The sequence below is a fragment of the Sciurus carolinensis genome, chromosome 3 (genome assembly GCF_902686445.1).
Source record: "Sciurus carolinensis chromosome 3, mSciCar1.2, whole genome shotgun sequence".
NCBI classification, from domain to species: Eukaryota; Metazoa; Chordata; class Mammalia; order Rodentia; family Sciuridae; genus Sciurus; species Sciurus carolinensis.
Window position 1 is genome coordinate 122,413,698 of NC_062215.1, and position 15,765 is coordinate 122,429,462.

Below are 15,765 nucleotides of genomic sequence, written 5' to 3' on the forward strand. Positions count from 1 at the left end.
GATTTTAAAAAAATTTTAGGACGTGGAAATCAGTGTGTCCTGTGGCTGGCATATGGAACATGACTCCTGATACTTCCTTTTTTATTTATTTTTACTCTTTTGGTACCATGGATTGAACCCAGGGGCACTTAACCACTGAGCCATGTCCCCAGTCCTTTTTATTTTTTATCTGAGACAGTGTGAAAAAGAGAGGGTCTCACTAAGTTGCTTAGGACCTTGCTAAGTTGCTGAGGCTGACTTTAAACTTGCCACCCTCCTGCCTCAGCCTCCCAAGCTGCTGGCATGTGCTACCACACCAGGCCTAACACTTCCATTTTTAGTGTTAGAGACTAGGCTAACAAACATCATAATTTAATGTTGAACTTCATTTTCTGCAATTTTTCTAATTTTTTTCTTATAAGTAATGTTGTTAGCTTGGAGATAAAGAATAAATCAGTATCTTTCTCATAAATCAAAGATATGAATGTACCCTACTACTCTCCTGGGCACTAAAAATAACCCTAGCACAGGTATAGGAAACATGGATATAATGGAGGTCAAGACCTTTGGCATTGTATTAGTCAGGGTTCTCTAAAGGAACAGAATCAACAGAAAGTATTATTATAAAAAGGGGATTTATTAGATCAGCTTATACGACCAGAAGCTGGATAGTCCACAATGACTGCCTGCAGACTGGAGAGCTGAAAGAGCCAGCAGCTGAGCAGTCCAAGAGACAGAAGTCCCAGAACAAGAGGGATCAACAGTGCTGTCCAAGTCTAAGATCAAGGCTTCTGAAAACTCCCTGGAGAATCAATGACAGAGTTCACTTTGGAAGAGTGAAGAAATGAGAGTCTGACATCCTCAGACGATTGAAGCAACTATCAAAAACCCGTTCAAGAAGAGATGAGCTTGCATCTGCATCTGCTTCCTTGTTCCTCCAACTTTTATTCCATCCAAGCCACCATCCTATTGGGTGGTGCTGTCCATGCTTAGGGAGGGTCTCCATTTCCGTTCACTATCCCACATTCCGATCATTCCTAGACACGCCTCATTGACACACCCAGAAGCCTCTTAATCATCAGTATCTCTTAATCCAATCAAGTTGACAATTCAAATTAACCATTACAGGCATTTATGAATTTCCCATACAAGGAGAAATGTTAGTTACAGTGAAACTTGTTTTCATCATAGAAATAGAGACTGCTGAATATAACTGTGCATTCTTTCAACTTACTAAAGCTTTCTACTTAAGACCTACTAGTTTCCTAGACTTTGGGCTTCTATGAGTGAGTAAGGAATCATTTTCAAGTAGGAAATGCTTGTTTTAAATAAGTTCTCAAGAGTTAATGTACGTGAGTAAAGAATAAGAAAGCCGTATTGAAATGTGAGTTTTGGGTGATTGGCCATGTTAAGTGACCACTCCTCTGCATATATATGTATCCTCAGCCTTGGAACCCAAGTCAAATCTCTACATTAGCAAAAATTATACTATGGTAGGGCTGGGGATGTACTTCAGGGGTAGAGCGCCTGCCTGTCATGCGAAAGTCCCTGGGTTTAGCACCAACACCACAAAAATAAAGGAAGGAAGGAAGGAAATAAAAAAAAAAAATTTAACTACTATAGAACAAAGGCCTTCTGAATGGCATAAAAGCAAACATTATTCCACCTACTTCAAAGAGTATATAAAACATATGAAGGTGACTCTAGATATTAGGCAAGCAACATCTTTTATAATTAAAAAAATAAGTTCCATTCAGATTCTATCTGGCACCCTCTAACTTATTCTCTGGCTCAGTATTGTGGGCCTGGAATGACTGGGCACACTGAGTGATGACAACTGGGGATCACAACAGATTTAAATGAGTATAATGGTTAAACCTTTAGCTGCTGATTCAAACTTTGGTGTGGTGATAAAAGTTCATTAAAGACATGGGCATTGGAAATCTAATTTATAGAGGTAAATGTGCATATTTCTCATCATCTTCTACTGGAAAGATTTCACAAGTCTCAGCTAGTATAGTTCTTTTTTTTTTTTTTTTTAATTGAAAATCCCCTTGGCATCTGGAGTTGCAGGTCTCAATAGACCTACTCCTGGGACCTTTAGATTGGTGGACCTGCCACTTCCAATCCAGGCTGGCTAGATGGTGTTATCTTTGCAATAAAGAGTCAGCGATGAGGCAAATGAAACTTATCTTTGGGATGTGCCTTACGTCCCTTGCCAACCCCCTCCTTACCTGCCTGCAAATGCTTCAAACCTGGCCCAGTCACTCCTCCCATCTACTAGATAGATTTTGTTTCCCTCTAGTACTGCCCACAGGCTTTATCTTATCTCTTTTTTGCTGTGTCCCCCCGCACCTCACCAATTCTCTGCTTTGACCACCTCCTTTTTAAAATGATTTTATCAGTCTCTTACCTTTCATTGCTCCTTCTGGAAACAGGAGATTTAAAAAAGATTTTAAAAAATGATATTGAAAATAAATGGTGTAATATAGACTAAAACAAAACAAACAAACAAAAACAAAACAAAAAGAATGATGTGTAAAATCTGCATATGTACTATTCATGTGTGACTTTTTAATTATATATTTTAAAAGTTGAGGTTGGGGATGTAGCTCAGTTGTATAGTGCTTGTTTAGTATGCACAAGGCCCTGGATCCAACCCCCAGAACTGAAAAAAAAAAAAATTATTTGTGGCCAAGTTGACTAGTGCTATTAGTACAAGACTATGTCTTTTTAAAATATTACCTCTTTGTCCAGTATCCTAAGAAATTAGACTTTGGTCTCAAGCTCTGTCAACATCATTATTTTCACATAAAATGCTTCGATGTATAGTAAAACTGTACTCATACAATGGCCAAGAACAAATGAATACTTTACTTTCCTAAAGATTTTCACAAGAACCTAATTTTTTTTTTACCTTTTCTCCCTCCAGATTCTGTTTTAAATGACTTCGTTATGATGCACTGTGTTTTTATGCCAAATACCCAGCTTTGCCCTGCACTGGTGGCCCAATATCCTTTTGTTGTGGTAAGTCTCTGTTCCCTTGAAGACACTCTACATGTATATGACCTCTGCGTGATTTTGCCCTCTGAAGGTAAGTCATGGCCCTGTCAGGGTTCTCCTTTCCATTCTTGTGAAACACTGATATGTCAACATTTTCCCCTGTGCCAACTTTAGGTCTCCCTAGCAGAGGTTTGCCTTGGCATGTTTCAGGATTTCCAACTTATTACCTGGGTAGAAAATTGTGAAAGAGCTTACCTGAGACTGCATAACTTATAAAGAAAGGAAGTTTAACTCATGTTTCTGGAGCCTGGAAGTCCCACATTGGGCAGCTGTCCAATGAGTTTGTTGGTTGCTGTGTTGCAGTACAAGAATCTCGCACTATATCAAGCTCATATGGAAGAGACAAAATATAGAGGGCAGCCTCACTTTATAACAGCTGGCTGTTGCAGTGATTAATCCAATTTGGAGAGAACAAGAACTCTCTCATGCCTGTGAGAATTAACCCGGTCCCATAGAGAACAGCAATAATCCATTCATGAGGGGGGTACCCCCTTGACCTAATCACATCTTGAAAGTTCCACCACCTCAACACCCTTACTATGGGAATAAAGTTTCAACATGAGTTTCAGAGGGGACATACCATATTCAAGCCATAGCATTTGGGAAAGTGATGCTGACAAGAAATATGCATGCTTAGGAGGAAGGCTGGAGAAGTTAAGAAGTAGAATCTGGGAGTGCTGTTAGGGTTGTTCCCTCACCTTGAAGACGACTATGCCTCTGACAAGCTGCCTGAAGGGTTGAACTGCCATCTGCCATGTTCTTCCTTTAGGCTGTGGTATTAACCAGTTTGCCAACCTGCTGAGATAAATGTAAGTCACACTTGTGAGGTAACTCTTCTTTCACATTCCTCCTAATATAGCCCATCTTCTCTAGAGACTGACATTTGTTTCTTTGTTGGTATTTTTATTAGCACATTGACTTAAAGACAAAACTTGAAGTCCTAGGGGAAATTCCTCTAGAAAACTTGAAGTCTGAGTCTGGAGGCAGCTTTTCAGTAGAGTTTTGAATTGATCAATTGATGTCTGCTCAGGCTCAGAGCAAGCATTTGGAAAATGTAAGTTGAAAAAATAAGTGAATATTATGACCTAGTTTCACCCTCAACTTTGGGAACACTGTGAAAGTATATTTTGCTGCTTTATTTTTAAAGCAACAAAAATTTAGATCCTGCTCGGCATGGTGGTACACACCTGTAATCCCAGCAGCTTGGGAGGCTGAGGCGGGAGGATCAAGAGTTCAAACCAGCCTCAGCAAAAGTGAGGTGCTAAGCAACTCAGTGAGACCCTGTCTCTAAACAAAATATAAAATAGGGCTGGGGATGTGGCTCAGTGGCCAAATGCCCCTGAGTTCAATTGCTGCTATCGCCCTGCTGCCCCCCCAAAAAAGTTCAGATCCCAGAACACTCTGGCCTTTTTGAGTAGTTAAATGCATTGAAGGAGAGTGTCTCTTTTTTTCTCCCATTTTTGAGCAATCCAATCAATGTTGGCATGTTTTCTCTTTCACAGAATTATAATTGCCCTATCTGATTCTCATTTTCTTACCCATAATTCTCTTTGAAGTCAACAGAATGTATGCGGATGGGAAATTTGAATTGAATGTGCTACTTAGAGGGATCTGTGAGAGTGAGATTTGGGTGTTTATTTGCCTGGAAACTATCTTTCCAAGTAATGACAGCTTAATGAGACTTACCTATATTATATATTCTTTCTGGCTCATATTCAATTTTTCTCAAGTAAAATTAACACATTCAGGATCTCTCTACTTTCTTAACTCCATACATGGTAGTCATTGTTAGACCTTTGAGATTTATTGAAAGGAACAATAAAAACCCCCTGAGTTCAGACATTTTGTTCAGTGGTCAGCTTATTGATAACCCTAGGGCAGACCAAAACAAAACAAGGGAGTTAAGCAGGCCCAGTCCTATCACCTCTACAACTCAAAGCCCCAGACACTAAACTTCTATTTTTTTTACAAATTCTCATGTCTCTATTTATTGACTTTTTTCCTTCAAGAGGTGACTGAGAGCATTCAGATCATTAACTTCTGTTTTGAAGATAGCAGCTCCTGGGGAGAAGGTCCATGACACACCCAAATAAGGAAAAGTATGGATAATGCTATTGATGAAGAGGAGGGCAAGACAAGAAAGTGAACAATAGCATCAGTCACAAGAGACCAATTCTCTTCTTGGTAGAGTGAGGAGATTGAGGATGACCTGATACAGTCTACACTACCTGGTGCCCTCAGCTCGCCCCTTCACACCAGGCCCTGGGAGAACTTCAATTCTCTTCATCACTTTATTCTGAATCAGCTCTCCTGTGTGTCAGGCACCATCCTAAGAGCCCTGACCTATATTATATACACACCACTTTACCTCGCAGGATCCTACTGGGTTGATATTAGTTTTATTTTATAAATGTGGATCATGAACCGCCCCCCCCCCCAATAGAGTAGCATTCCCAAGGCAAGTGACAGCATCTTCCAAGTCAGGAGTCCAAGCCTGAAGTTTATCATTTTTTCTTTTTTATAACTTACTTCTTTAAAAACTTATTAAATTTCGAATAATTATGTTACCTTCAATTAGAATTGAAGAGCACTTCTTGACAGTGTATCACATGACACATGTTGATCTATGTTTCAGTTAGCTAAAACCAAAGTAGACCTAGTTTGTTAGTACCAGATAAAATGCCTGGTAAGACTTTTATCAACCCCCCAAATTCTCAGTGTTTTTTCTGAATATATTCCTATAAAAATGTGCATTTAAGTTTCAGTGATTTCCCAATGTGCAAGAGTCTTAGGGAACCTGCTTTGCATAGTCATTTGCCCGACAAACCTAGGAATGTCACAAAAGACCAGTGAAGAGGTCTGCTGGCAGGTCAGTCCTGTGGGGAGAACTGAGAGGGAGGCTTTGGGTCTAGGGACTAGTCCAACCAGTACCATCCAGTAGAACATTTTGCAGTAATGGAAATGTTTTATATCTATGCTAGCCCAGTAGCCACTAGCCTTAAAATTGGTACTGAGAGGAACTGAATTTTTATTTCACTTCCATTAATTTTAATTTAAATATCCACATCAGGCTGGTGGCTACCATGTTAGACAGCACAAGTCTAGTCCTTAGATACTAGAAACAAGAAGCTCAAACAAGAGTTGCTCTTCTGTAATGGCTGGGGAGGGCGTCCCAAGAGGCCACGAACTCATCCTGCTACACGTGGGCAGAGGGAAGGACTTTGTCCCCAAATTTATAGATGTGAAAGTGCTTTTGAGTTATACCAGAGACTAGTTTTCAGTCCCCTTTCCCATCAGGGAGGTGGTATGTGGGCTTCTTATACATTCTGTTTTTCTAGTCATAAATAATATAAGTCAACTGTGGCAGACCTGGGGAAAGAAACCTGGGAGGCAGGAACTAAAAAGGGTGCTGTTGGGACAGATCTATTGCAACTTCCCTGGGCCCATAATTCATTCCCACCTCCTTGGGAAGGTGAGTCTGGTTGATCCAGCTTTGGTTACTGCTGACATATTGGTCAAGTGAAAGCAAAGTACTTAACTACACACTTCCATGGAAACTACTAGAAAAAAAAAGAAGTGGAGAGACTGAGGATGAGGAGGCAAAAACAGCATATATACATGAACTGCTTAGCAATAACCCCCAAGCAACCGAGATGTAGAATGCAATATTGGACAAGTAGATTAACCCCCATGTTCTCAACGTGGAACGCAGGGACAGTGAAACCCTTAACCATGTTCCATGGATCAGTTGCTTTAGCTGAGTGTTTTTCAAGTACTTAACATTTCTGGCTTTTCATAGCAGCCCTATGAAGAAGCCAGTATTTTTCACTGTGCTTTTTCCAAATCAATAAACTAGGATAATGAAAAATTATGATTTGCTCAGAGAAGGTAATTATTAGTACAGAAAAGATCTGAGCCCAGAGCCACTGACACCTATTTCTGTCCTTAATCCACATTGTGTGACTCTTCCAATTTTGCTTTTAGCATGGAAAAGGATGGTAGAACTCTATTTAACATTAATATATCAGGCTTTTTATGTGCTAATGAGAGAGACTCTATTCATTAGATACAGTTTGGACATGATTTGACCTGATGAATATAAGTGCTTTATAATAATGAGTTTTTAAATCATATTTGTTCAATTTCTATACTTTTCATCTCTAGTTCTTTAATCTTTTTAAAATCTGCATCTTTGAATTCAATTCATTTTTCCTTTAGTCTTAAAAAGAAAATTAAAACCCTGTCACCTCTCAAGTATAACTATGGCTGACATTTTGGTGTGTTTCCTTCTAGTCTTTTTTCTATACACATAGACATACTTTTAAATATGAGAATGGGATCTTACTGAAAATAATTTTGTATGATTTTTCATTAAAAAATATTTTGTGAATATTTTCCTATACCATTAAATATTCTATTTATTTCATAAATATAAATGACATTATCATCCTTAATGATAAGAAATTCTCATTTCAAAAAATTTAAATTACTACAAAAAGAAAAGAGAGCAAGTTCACCAGGCATTTCACCACTGTTAATAATTTCACAAAAAAAACCTTCTGGAATGTTTTGGTTAGGGTGATTATTGCCAAATTTCTCTCTTATTGTCTTAATTTTCTGCTTTATGATTAATCTCTGCCATCTTTTTGCACATCTGTAGTCTGGCCTTTAATTCAAATGATCACAACTAAATATTATTTTTAATTTTAATAACTATCTGCTACATTCTGAGTATTTACACATCACTTACTTTATCTTTTCAACACCTGTTCCTCAAATGTGAAGACAAAAGGACTGGTATGTTATTTATTTCATTTGACATACAAGAGAAGTCAAGGCAATGGAGGCCAAATAACTACCTAAAAGCCTATATACCCTGGCAGATGTTGAGAGGAAGTTCATGTAGCACTGATATAATTAGTCTGTAGTGGGTATTGTGGTTGACTCCCCAACATGTGTGCCATGTCTATCCACTCATAGTAATTGACTACCCTTGACAGTGTTGCTTCTCAAATTGCAGGCCCAAGCTAGACTGGTGCAGTGGAATTCCAGGAGAGGTTTCCTAGATTTCTAGGTGAAAACATTTTCAATATTTAAGACAGAGAAGTAGAAGCCTATGATCCAAATCACCTCCAACAGCTATCCTGCCACATGAGGGAAACAAACCTTAGGATAAGCTGAAATGAACAGAGAGTCATCCAAAAAAATAGGGTCTATGATGACATCATCAGCATTTGGATCAGTTCCAAAATTTACCCTGTCAAGATGTTTTTTTCTTATATCAGTGAATACAGTCTTTGTTGTAAATGGACAGACTCTTAAGTGATAAATGACTTGTCTATAAACTTACAAAACACAGTAATAATTTGGTTGAATATTTTCTAATTAGCAATCTTATTTTCTTTAGCTTAGTATTCAACATATATTTTATGCTTTTCGCATGGAAATTATTTATTTAGTTTCCTAAATTAAAAAGAAAAAAATAGAATATAGACTTGCCCATAGGTTTTGCTAAAATAGCCTTTTATATATATTCGTCCTTAGAAACAAATACAATGACTTTCCTTTCTGAAAAAGCATGTTCTCCCTATCACTTACAACTCAGTGAAACTGACTTGAAAATATTGTTTTTGTATGTTGACTTGGGTTCTCAAAGAGGACTATATATCAAAATATGCTTTTCTTGTAAATGAAAGATTTACAAAGCAGCATCGCGTTTGTATTTATTAGATGAAGCCAACTTTTTAGGGACATTCTTTAGATTTCTAAGAAAATAAATTTCAGCTTAAATTTGGTTGAAGCTGGACTGGGGATATAGCTCAGTTGGTAGAGTGTTTGCCTCGCAAGCACAAAGCCCTGGGTTCAAATCCCCAGCACCACAAAAAAAATAAATTTTTTTTTGGTTGAAGCCAAATTTGACCTTTGTAGTCCCAGTTTGATTCTGAATGGTTACTTCTATAGGTCTGCAATTTGAGAGCTTATTTCCAGTAAGGAAATGATATGATATGTTCCTTGGAAGAAGATGACCTTCTCATCAGATGTGCAGCAAAGTATTTCATTTACATTTCCTTGACCTTATAGCAACACTCTGAGGTGTTACACACTCTTAATTCTGTTTTTTACAATAAGTAGAGCAAAACTAGAAGCTCAGTAATTTGCCCCTAGTGACACAACTTGTAAATGTTGAAAAAGATTTGAACCCAGGCTAAGTGTATTGCATGAGACCAAGTACAAGCTCCTGGTTTGAGATTTTAAAAGAGAGTACCAAGAGCAAGAAACTTGTAAAATCAGAGAATTCTAAAAATCAATGGGAAAAAAAATATTCTGAGCAAGAAAATGAGAGACATGTAAAGAAATTGACAGCACAGAAGGGATTCTGTGAGTTCAGAGTTAACAGGTGCACACATACACAGGAGCAGCCTGTGTTGGTCCAAAGCGTCACAGAGTTAAACCCAGAACGACCAAGTCTTAGAAAAATTCTAAAACCGTCATTGGAAATATTTTCAGAGATTTCCAGAAGGGGGTCAGTAATAACACCAATAACCAAGGTTTACCGAGCAGTTCGTGTGCTGCAGAAGTAGCCCCATGTATATTACCTATGTATCTCATTTCATCCTTAACCATGTTTTTGGGACACTGACTGGGGAGGAAGCCTAGACTCTGTGGACTTAGCAAGGATCATGCCTTTCAAGTGGAGAAGCAGAATTTGAACTTGCATTCAGAGTAGGAGTAGACTCAGGCAACACGAAGTAAAGGGCCAAAGGCCCCATGTTATGGTGGGAAAGCAAAAGCTCTAAAGTCAGAAGATCATGTTTAAGATCTGTATCTTACAAGCTATGTTACTTGGCAATTATCCCCAAGCTCCGTGAGCCCCTTCTGTGTAATAGGGGTAATTAGACTTGCCCTTCCCACTCACCAGCTTGTTGCACAGATCAAATGAGGCTGTGTGTGTGAAAGTACATTATAAACTTTGAAGTCCCACGTAAATATTGCCACGACTATTGTATACCATCATGAGAGGAATAGGGCACAATACAGAGTAGACAAAAGCTTTGGCTTGTCAGTGGGCAGATGACCCCCAAAGTTTGTTTTCAGCTGCAAGCAGAGATCTTGTATGCAAAGCAGGGCTTTCCAAAACAACAACATTGAAGAATATCAGTTTGAATGTTGATAAGTGTTTTATAAATAGCTGCATAATTAGCATGTACTTACTGCAAAAAGTATACATAATATTTTATTCCCTGTTGTAGACTGTAATGAATCTGCTGCCTCTACATCCTAGGAGGTTTTCACTTACTTTCCCTGTGATAATTTTAATACATGGAACCATTATTAGCTGAATTAAGAATAAGTAAATGAGCAGTTAAAAAAAATACAGAAAAATTACAGGTGCCTGTGGTGAGTAAGATAATAACTAGGTAAAAATATATGAAATAATTACAGTGTTTGAACGGCAGAACCGGCATGAGGAAAATGACTCAATGGAATATTAAGCCTGCCGTTGCAGGGTAGAAAGACTGTAGCCTGCACCGTGGCCTTCACTCTGTTCTCAGCCCTGATACGGCGCTGCACACAGATCCAATCTGGCCTCAGCGGAAGGAGCTGGTCCAGTTCAATGAAGACCATCACTCTGAATGCTTGTCCTGTAGACAACATATCCAGTGATCAAAGAGTCTGTATGAAAGATGTACCACATACTTTGGTATTTGCATAGACTTACTGTTCCTGATGACATTGAATTTTTTTCTGAGCATATTTAGGACAAATCTATGATCTATATTTGACAATTTGACAAAATAAAATTTCAGACAATTTTGATAGAGGTATTAAGGAGCTATGACATTTTTGAAGATTTTTTTTTAACCTTCTATATCTTTTAAAAGCCTAGGGAGACTGCCATGGGGTAAATAGAAGTTCCAGCACCTCTCTGTAACCATTTCAGGCAGAATCAATTACATACAAAGTCTTCTCCATGTCCCTTAAGAATCTGATCTAATAGCTAATTCAGGGGAAAAAAATGTATGTGGCCTGCAGAGGGACAGAAGCTTGGAGCATATGCTGGGATCCAGCTCTGAAGACAGTGTTGCCCCACCTCGGTTTAGTAAATGAACATCTGTGAGGAGAAAGGCAAGGCTGTGCAATAAATCTGTTCTTTCTTTTATTTCCCCAAAGGCAAAATGCTTAACTTTCATGAGAAAATAGAGAAAAGCCCTCCTGGTCTTTCTGACTTTGGTCAGTCTTACCTCCCAGAAAACTGTAGGAGGACAGGGCCACTCAGCTCTTGCTTAGATACTCCACATACTGAATCAGCGCTAGGAAAGTTGAACTTCAGAAAAGGAAAGGGAGGAATGAAGAAGGAAGAGAAGGAGGGGCAGATGAAGAGAGGAAATGTCTTGGGGTTTTTGCTTCCCAAATGCAATTATTCTTAGTAATTTCATGAAGCCAGTCACTAACCTCTAGGCACTATGGCCACTGTATGGAATTTGTAAACCCTGCTGTTTGCTCACTGGAAACCTTAGGCAGATATCCTCTCAATGAACCTCAGTTTCCTCATCTGTAAATATTTCCTTTTCGGGTTTGTGATCATTTGAGCATCTTGAAGGAATTTTGTGAATCATAAAGATCTACACACATTAGAAGCCTTATCATATTAATCCATCCAGACTTCATCTTTGCATTCTGTCTTTTATTGTGGACAACAGATTTCTACATCAGAAGACAAGAATCTTTGTCCTGACCCACGGATACAATTGCAGGTTTAATTACCCTGTCCTGTGACCCTAGAGATTAGCCACAGATGTGCTACTGAAGTATTTGCATTACTTCCTTAAGTCCAAGACAAGAAAACCTAGAAAAAGATAACTCTGGAAAATAAGGATTATATTCACTTGATGCTAATTTGATGTTTCAAACCATTTCAGTCTCATAAAACTTGGAAACATTTTCTCACACCCTCCTCCATCCCTTCCTCCCTCCCTCTCTCTCTCTCTCTCTCTCTCTCTCTGTCTCTGTCTCTCTCTCTCTCTCTTTCTCTTTCCCTCTCTGACACACACAACACATCATCAGTGTAAAATTTCAGGTAGGTCAGAGCTGTGCCCATTATATCACTAGCACCCAGCACTATGCCTTACTCAAAGTACTCTCTTAATTATTAATTGGTAAATCAATTTGAATGATTTCTTTGCCCAAGTACCTTTAAAGCATTTGGGCATATTTTCTTTGAAAAGTGTATTAATTTATTTGAAAATACATTTACCTTGCAAAAACCACACCAACATGTTAATTGTCCTGTCTAGAGGTTATTCTCCTAAATTTAGACTAAGGTTCCAACTCTAAATACCAGTTCAGTGAAAACTTCCATTTCTTCTATATGCTACTACCATCTTTGAGCAATTCATGGATAATGAAATATTTTTAAGAACCTAGTTTGCAAAATAACTTAAGACACAGACTTTCTTTTAAAAATGATATGATCAAAAGTTATATCTGTATATTTTTCATAGTACAAGGTCATCAGAAAGATATCTTTCAGAGACATTATCATTTAGATCTGGAAAAGAGGATAGAGGGGAAAAAACCCAACCTGCGGGATCAGGGTGAGGAACATGAATGTGACCCACAGTGGCATCAGGATATTCGGGAAAACTGGCTTAGGAGAGAACTCAAGTGAACTTGGTCTAGTACAGTCTTTAAAATGTTCTGTTTAGAGTTCAGAATCTTCACTGCCTCATACTTAATGAGGTTGGCCCCTGCCTACTTCTTAACCATTCCTACTTTCGCCTGTGGACTCTCATGGTATGGAAATGTAAAAGGCAGTACCTGCCAAGGCCTGATGCAATCCAGTTTTCCACATGTCTTAATTCATTCTCTGTTACGATACTAGGATGCCAGAGACCAGGTAATTTATAAAGAAAAGAAGTTGATGTAGCTCACAGTTCTGGAGACTGGAAGTCCACATGTACATAGCTTCAGGTGAGGGTTTCATACTGCACTATGTGCATAAAAGCAGAAGGGCAAGCAAGCATATGCAAAAAGACGAGTGAACAAAGGAACTGACCCATTTTATAAGAACCCCTCTAGTAAGAACTAATCTATTCCCAAGACAACTAATCCAGTCTCTCAAGAAAGACATTAACCCCTCTTAAAGGTGCCATGGCCTGTCAGTACTGCATTGAGCCATTTAACCTTAACATGAGTTTCGGTCAGGAAAAACCATATCCAAACCACAGTACCACAAAAACACAGTACCATAAAATTGAACAAAAGAGAGCATACTTTCACATTGTTAGTGGTACTTGATTCTCTTTAGATCCACGTTGCTTTAGTGTATTTGAACATAATAGCTGAGAAAGAAGTTGGAAATTATTTCTTCTCACCTCCTCATTGCACAGGTGAGTACATGCAGGTCTAAAGGTGCTAAATGACTCACTCAAAAATCATTTAGCTAGATGATGACATCAAAGGGACTTAAGTCCTGATCCTCCAACTCTTGGGTGAACCAGTACCTATATTTCAGTCAATCAAGAATTACTTAGCCAGTATCCACTATGTCCCTGACAGTGCTGCTACCTGCCGCAGAAAGCAGCCATCAAATGGGCCCAGCATTGCCATTCTTTGGGAAGAAAATCTGAGTTATGAATGCATACAAGCAAGAGACCAAAGGGTTAATCAGAAAAGAAATAATTTTCACATAAAGTGATCTTTCTTCCTTTTTTATTGTAAGCTCAGAGAGAATTGTAGCAATACAGGTTGAGCAATTTTCTTTTTTATGAATCTCGTGCTCAATTTATGAAAGCCATTTTGCAACCCATTTACATGCAGTAAACCTTTGCTTTAAGGTTCTGTCATTTACCTTGATCATGATTATTTATGGTCCTTTTAGAAAAGGCCCTTTACTGGTTTAGCTCACAAGCACAGCACTGCCACAAGGCAGCTTTTGACGGTGCCTTTTAAGTCATGGTAGTGAGCTAAGACATGGCTGGTCTTGCAGTGAGCTATAGGCTCAGAGTTGATGTGTAATGGGAACAGAACTAACTGGAATCAGGAGTCTTGGACTCAAAACCAGTTCTGGATTCCCTCAATATAATGTCAGCATTTTATGCTCCTTTCGTGTCTGTTTGCTCACCTGTAGAAAGGAAATGACTCCATCCCAAGATTAGGAAATAGAGCTTAACTGATGTACCTTGTGTGAAAGTTGCAGTGTAAGTTAAAAATACTGTTTTTTAATGGACTAGTTGTCTATAATACAAACTATTATAAGTCACTGAAAAAGTAATGGTACGTCCCATCTAAAACATTTCTTGATGGCCTACTATGTTCTCCCAACTCTAATGCGTACAAGAATTTCAACCAAGAGCAGGACCTTTTACTCCTGGCACAGGATGAGCACTCAACCAAATATTTATTCTGATAATGGATAAATAAAATTTCTAGAAGAAGGTCACTGTGCTTGGCACAGTATAGAATACCAGACAAATAATATGTCATCCAAGCCAGAAGGGGTTCGTAGTTAAGATAGCTAGCCATAAATGCCCAAGTTGACAATGAAGAGGCTGTGATTCTAGACAAGAGGAGAAGGTCTTGTGTAAAGAGTATCTGAAGCCCCCACCAGAGGCCACTTTAGCAGGCACCTGTCCTTTTCCTAACATGGATAAGTTTACCAGCCTCCAGCCTTGCTCCCCATCTTGCTGTCTCTATCAGCCAGAGTCCCAGGAGGGCTAGACATCCATGTGGAAGGGTTTAAATGCAGTGCTTGTCATGAGGGTATTAATAATGATGTGGGCAGAATTATAGGAACCATTAAGAGGTGGCCAGGTACCCAGAGACAATCAACAGCAGGTGGAATTACCACTGAAGAGGCAAAGAGCAGTGCAGAGGACAGGCAGGGAATAATAGCTACAGATGGACGCAGCTAGAATCCTGAGAACACATAGATCCACGTGAAGCCCAATTCCTTGGGCCGTTATCAGGTCAAAGTGAGCAGGAGCTAAGCAGGGTGTGTGTGCGTGTGGTACAGACACTTTATGTGGGGTTCTCTTGAGGGCCTACAGGAGGAATTCCTTCAGTCTAAAGTTGGCATCTGTCACTCTGCCTTTGCAAGCAGCACAGTGGAATGAGTGTGAAATGGCTATTTGTCTTCCTTGACCCCTCCGCACTTACCATGCACAGCCTTCTCAAGGTACAGAACAGGAGAGAATGGATTATGCCCTCAACAACAAGAGACGAGTCATCCGCCTGGTTCTACAGTGGGCTGCCATGTATGGAGACCTCCTGCAAGAGGATGATGTGGCCATGGCTTTCCTGGAGGTACTCAGGGTTATTCCTTCCAAGAACACACCTTTGTCCTGCAATATGGGGACCTACCCACAGGCATGGCAGCCTCCCTGAGGGGACTGTAATCGCTAGTTCTAGACTTGGTTAACATGCATTTGTCAGAAAGGTACCGTAAGTAGAGAAAGGCTTCCTGCATCATCCTGCCACTCTTAATTCAATAATTGGTAGCATTTTAATGCAGTTTCATTTGGTCTCTTCCTCTTTGTAAATTTGGTAGAGTTGTAATCACATCAGTACCCATCATTTTGCAGGCTGCTTTTTCTTCTTCATATAAGGATTTTTTCATGTCAGCACAGTCTTTATGAATAAAAACTTCTAATGACCGTTCAGCAGCTATGCCACAGATATTTGTACCTATACTGTTGAATATTTACATCCTTTCCAGTTTTC

The 15,765-nt window shown here is 39.1% G+C and overlaps 1 protein-coding gene across 11 annotated transcripts in view; it reads left to right on the plus strand.

The window, feature by feature from the left end:
* The window catches only part of Rapgef4 (Rap guanine nucleotide exchange factor 4), a 279,641-nt gene that overhangs the window by 228,442 nt on the left and 35,434 nt on the right, over nucleotides 1–15,765 (plus strand). For 10 of the 11 annotated variants that reach the window (XM_047543011.1, XM_047543009.1, XM_047543010.1 and 7 more), the window contains 2 exons: nucleotides 2,912–2,990; nucleotides 15,198–15,348. In XM_047543011.1, the coding sequence (XP_047398967.1) occupies nucleotides 2,912–2,990; nucleotides 15,198–15,348 (230 nt within the window). Of the gene's footprint in view, nucleotides 1–2,911; nucleotides 3,007–10,485; nucleotides 10,708–15,197; nucleotides 15,349–15,765 lie in introns of those variants that run through there. The other variant, XM_047543020.1, reaches the window with a different exon arrangement.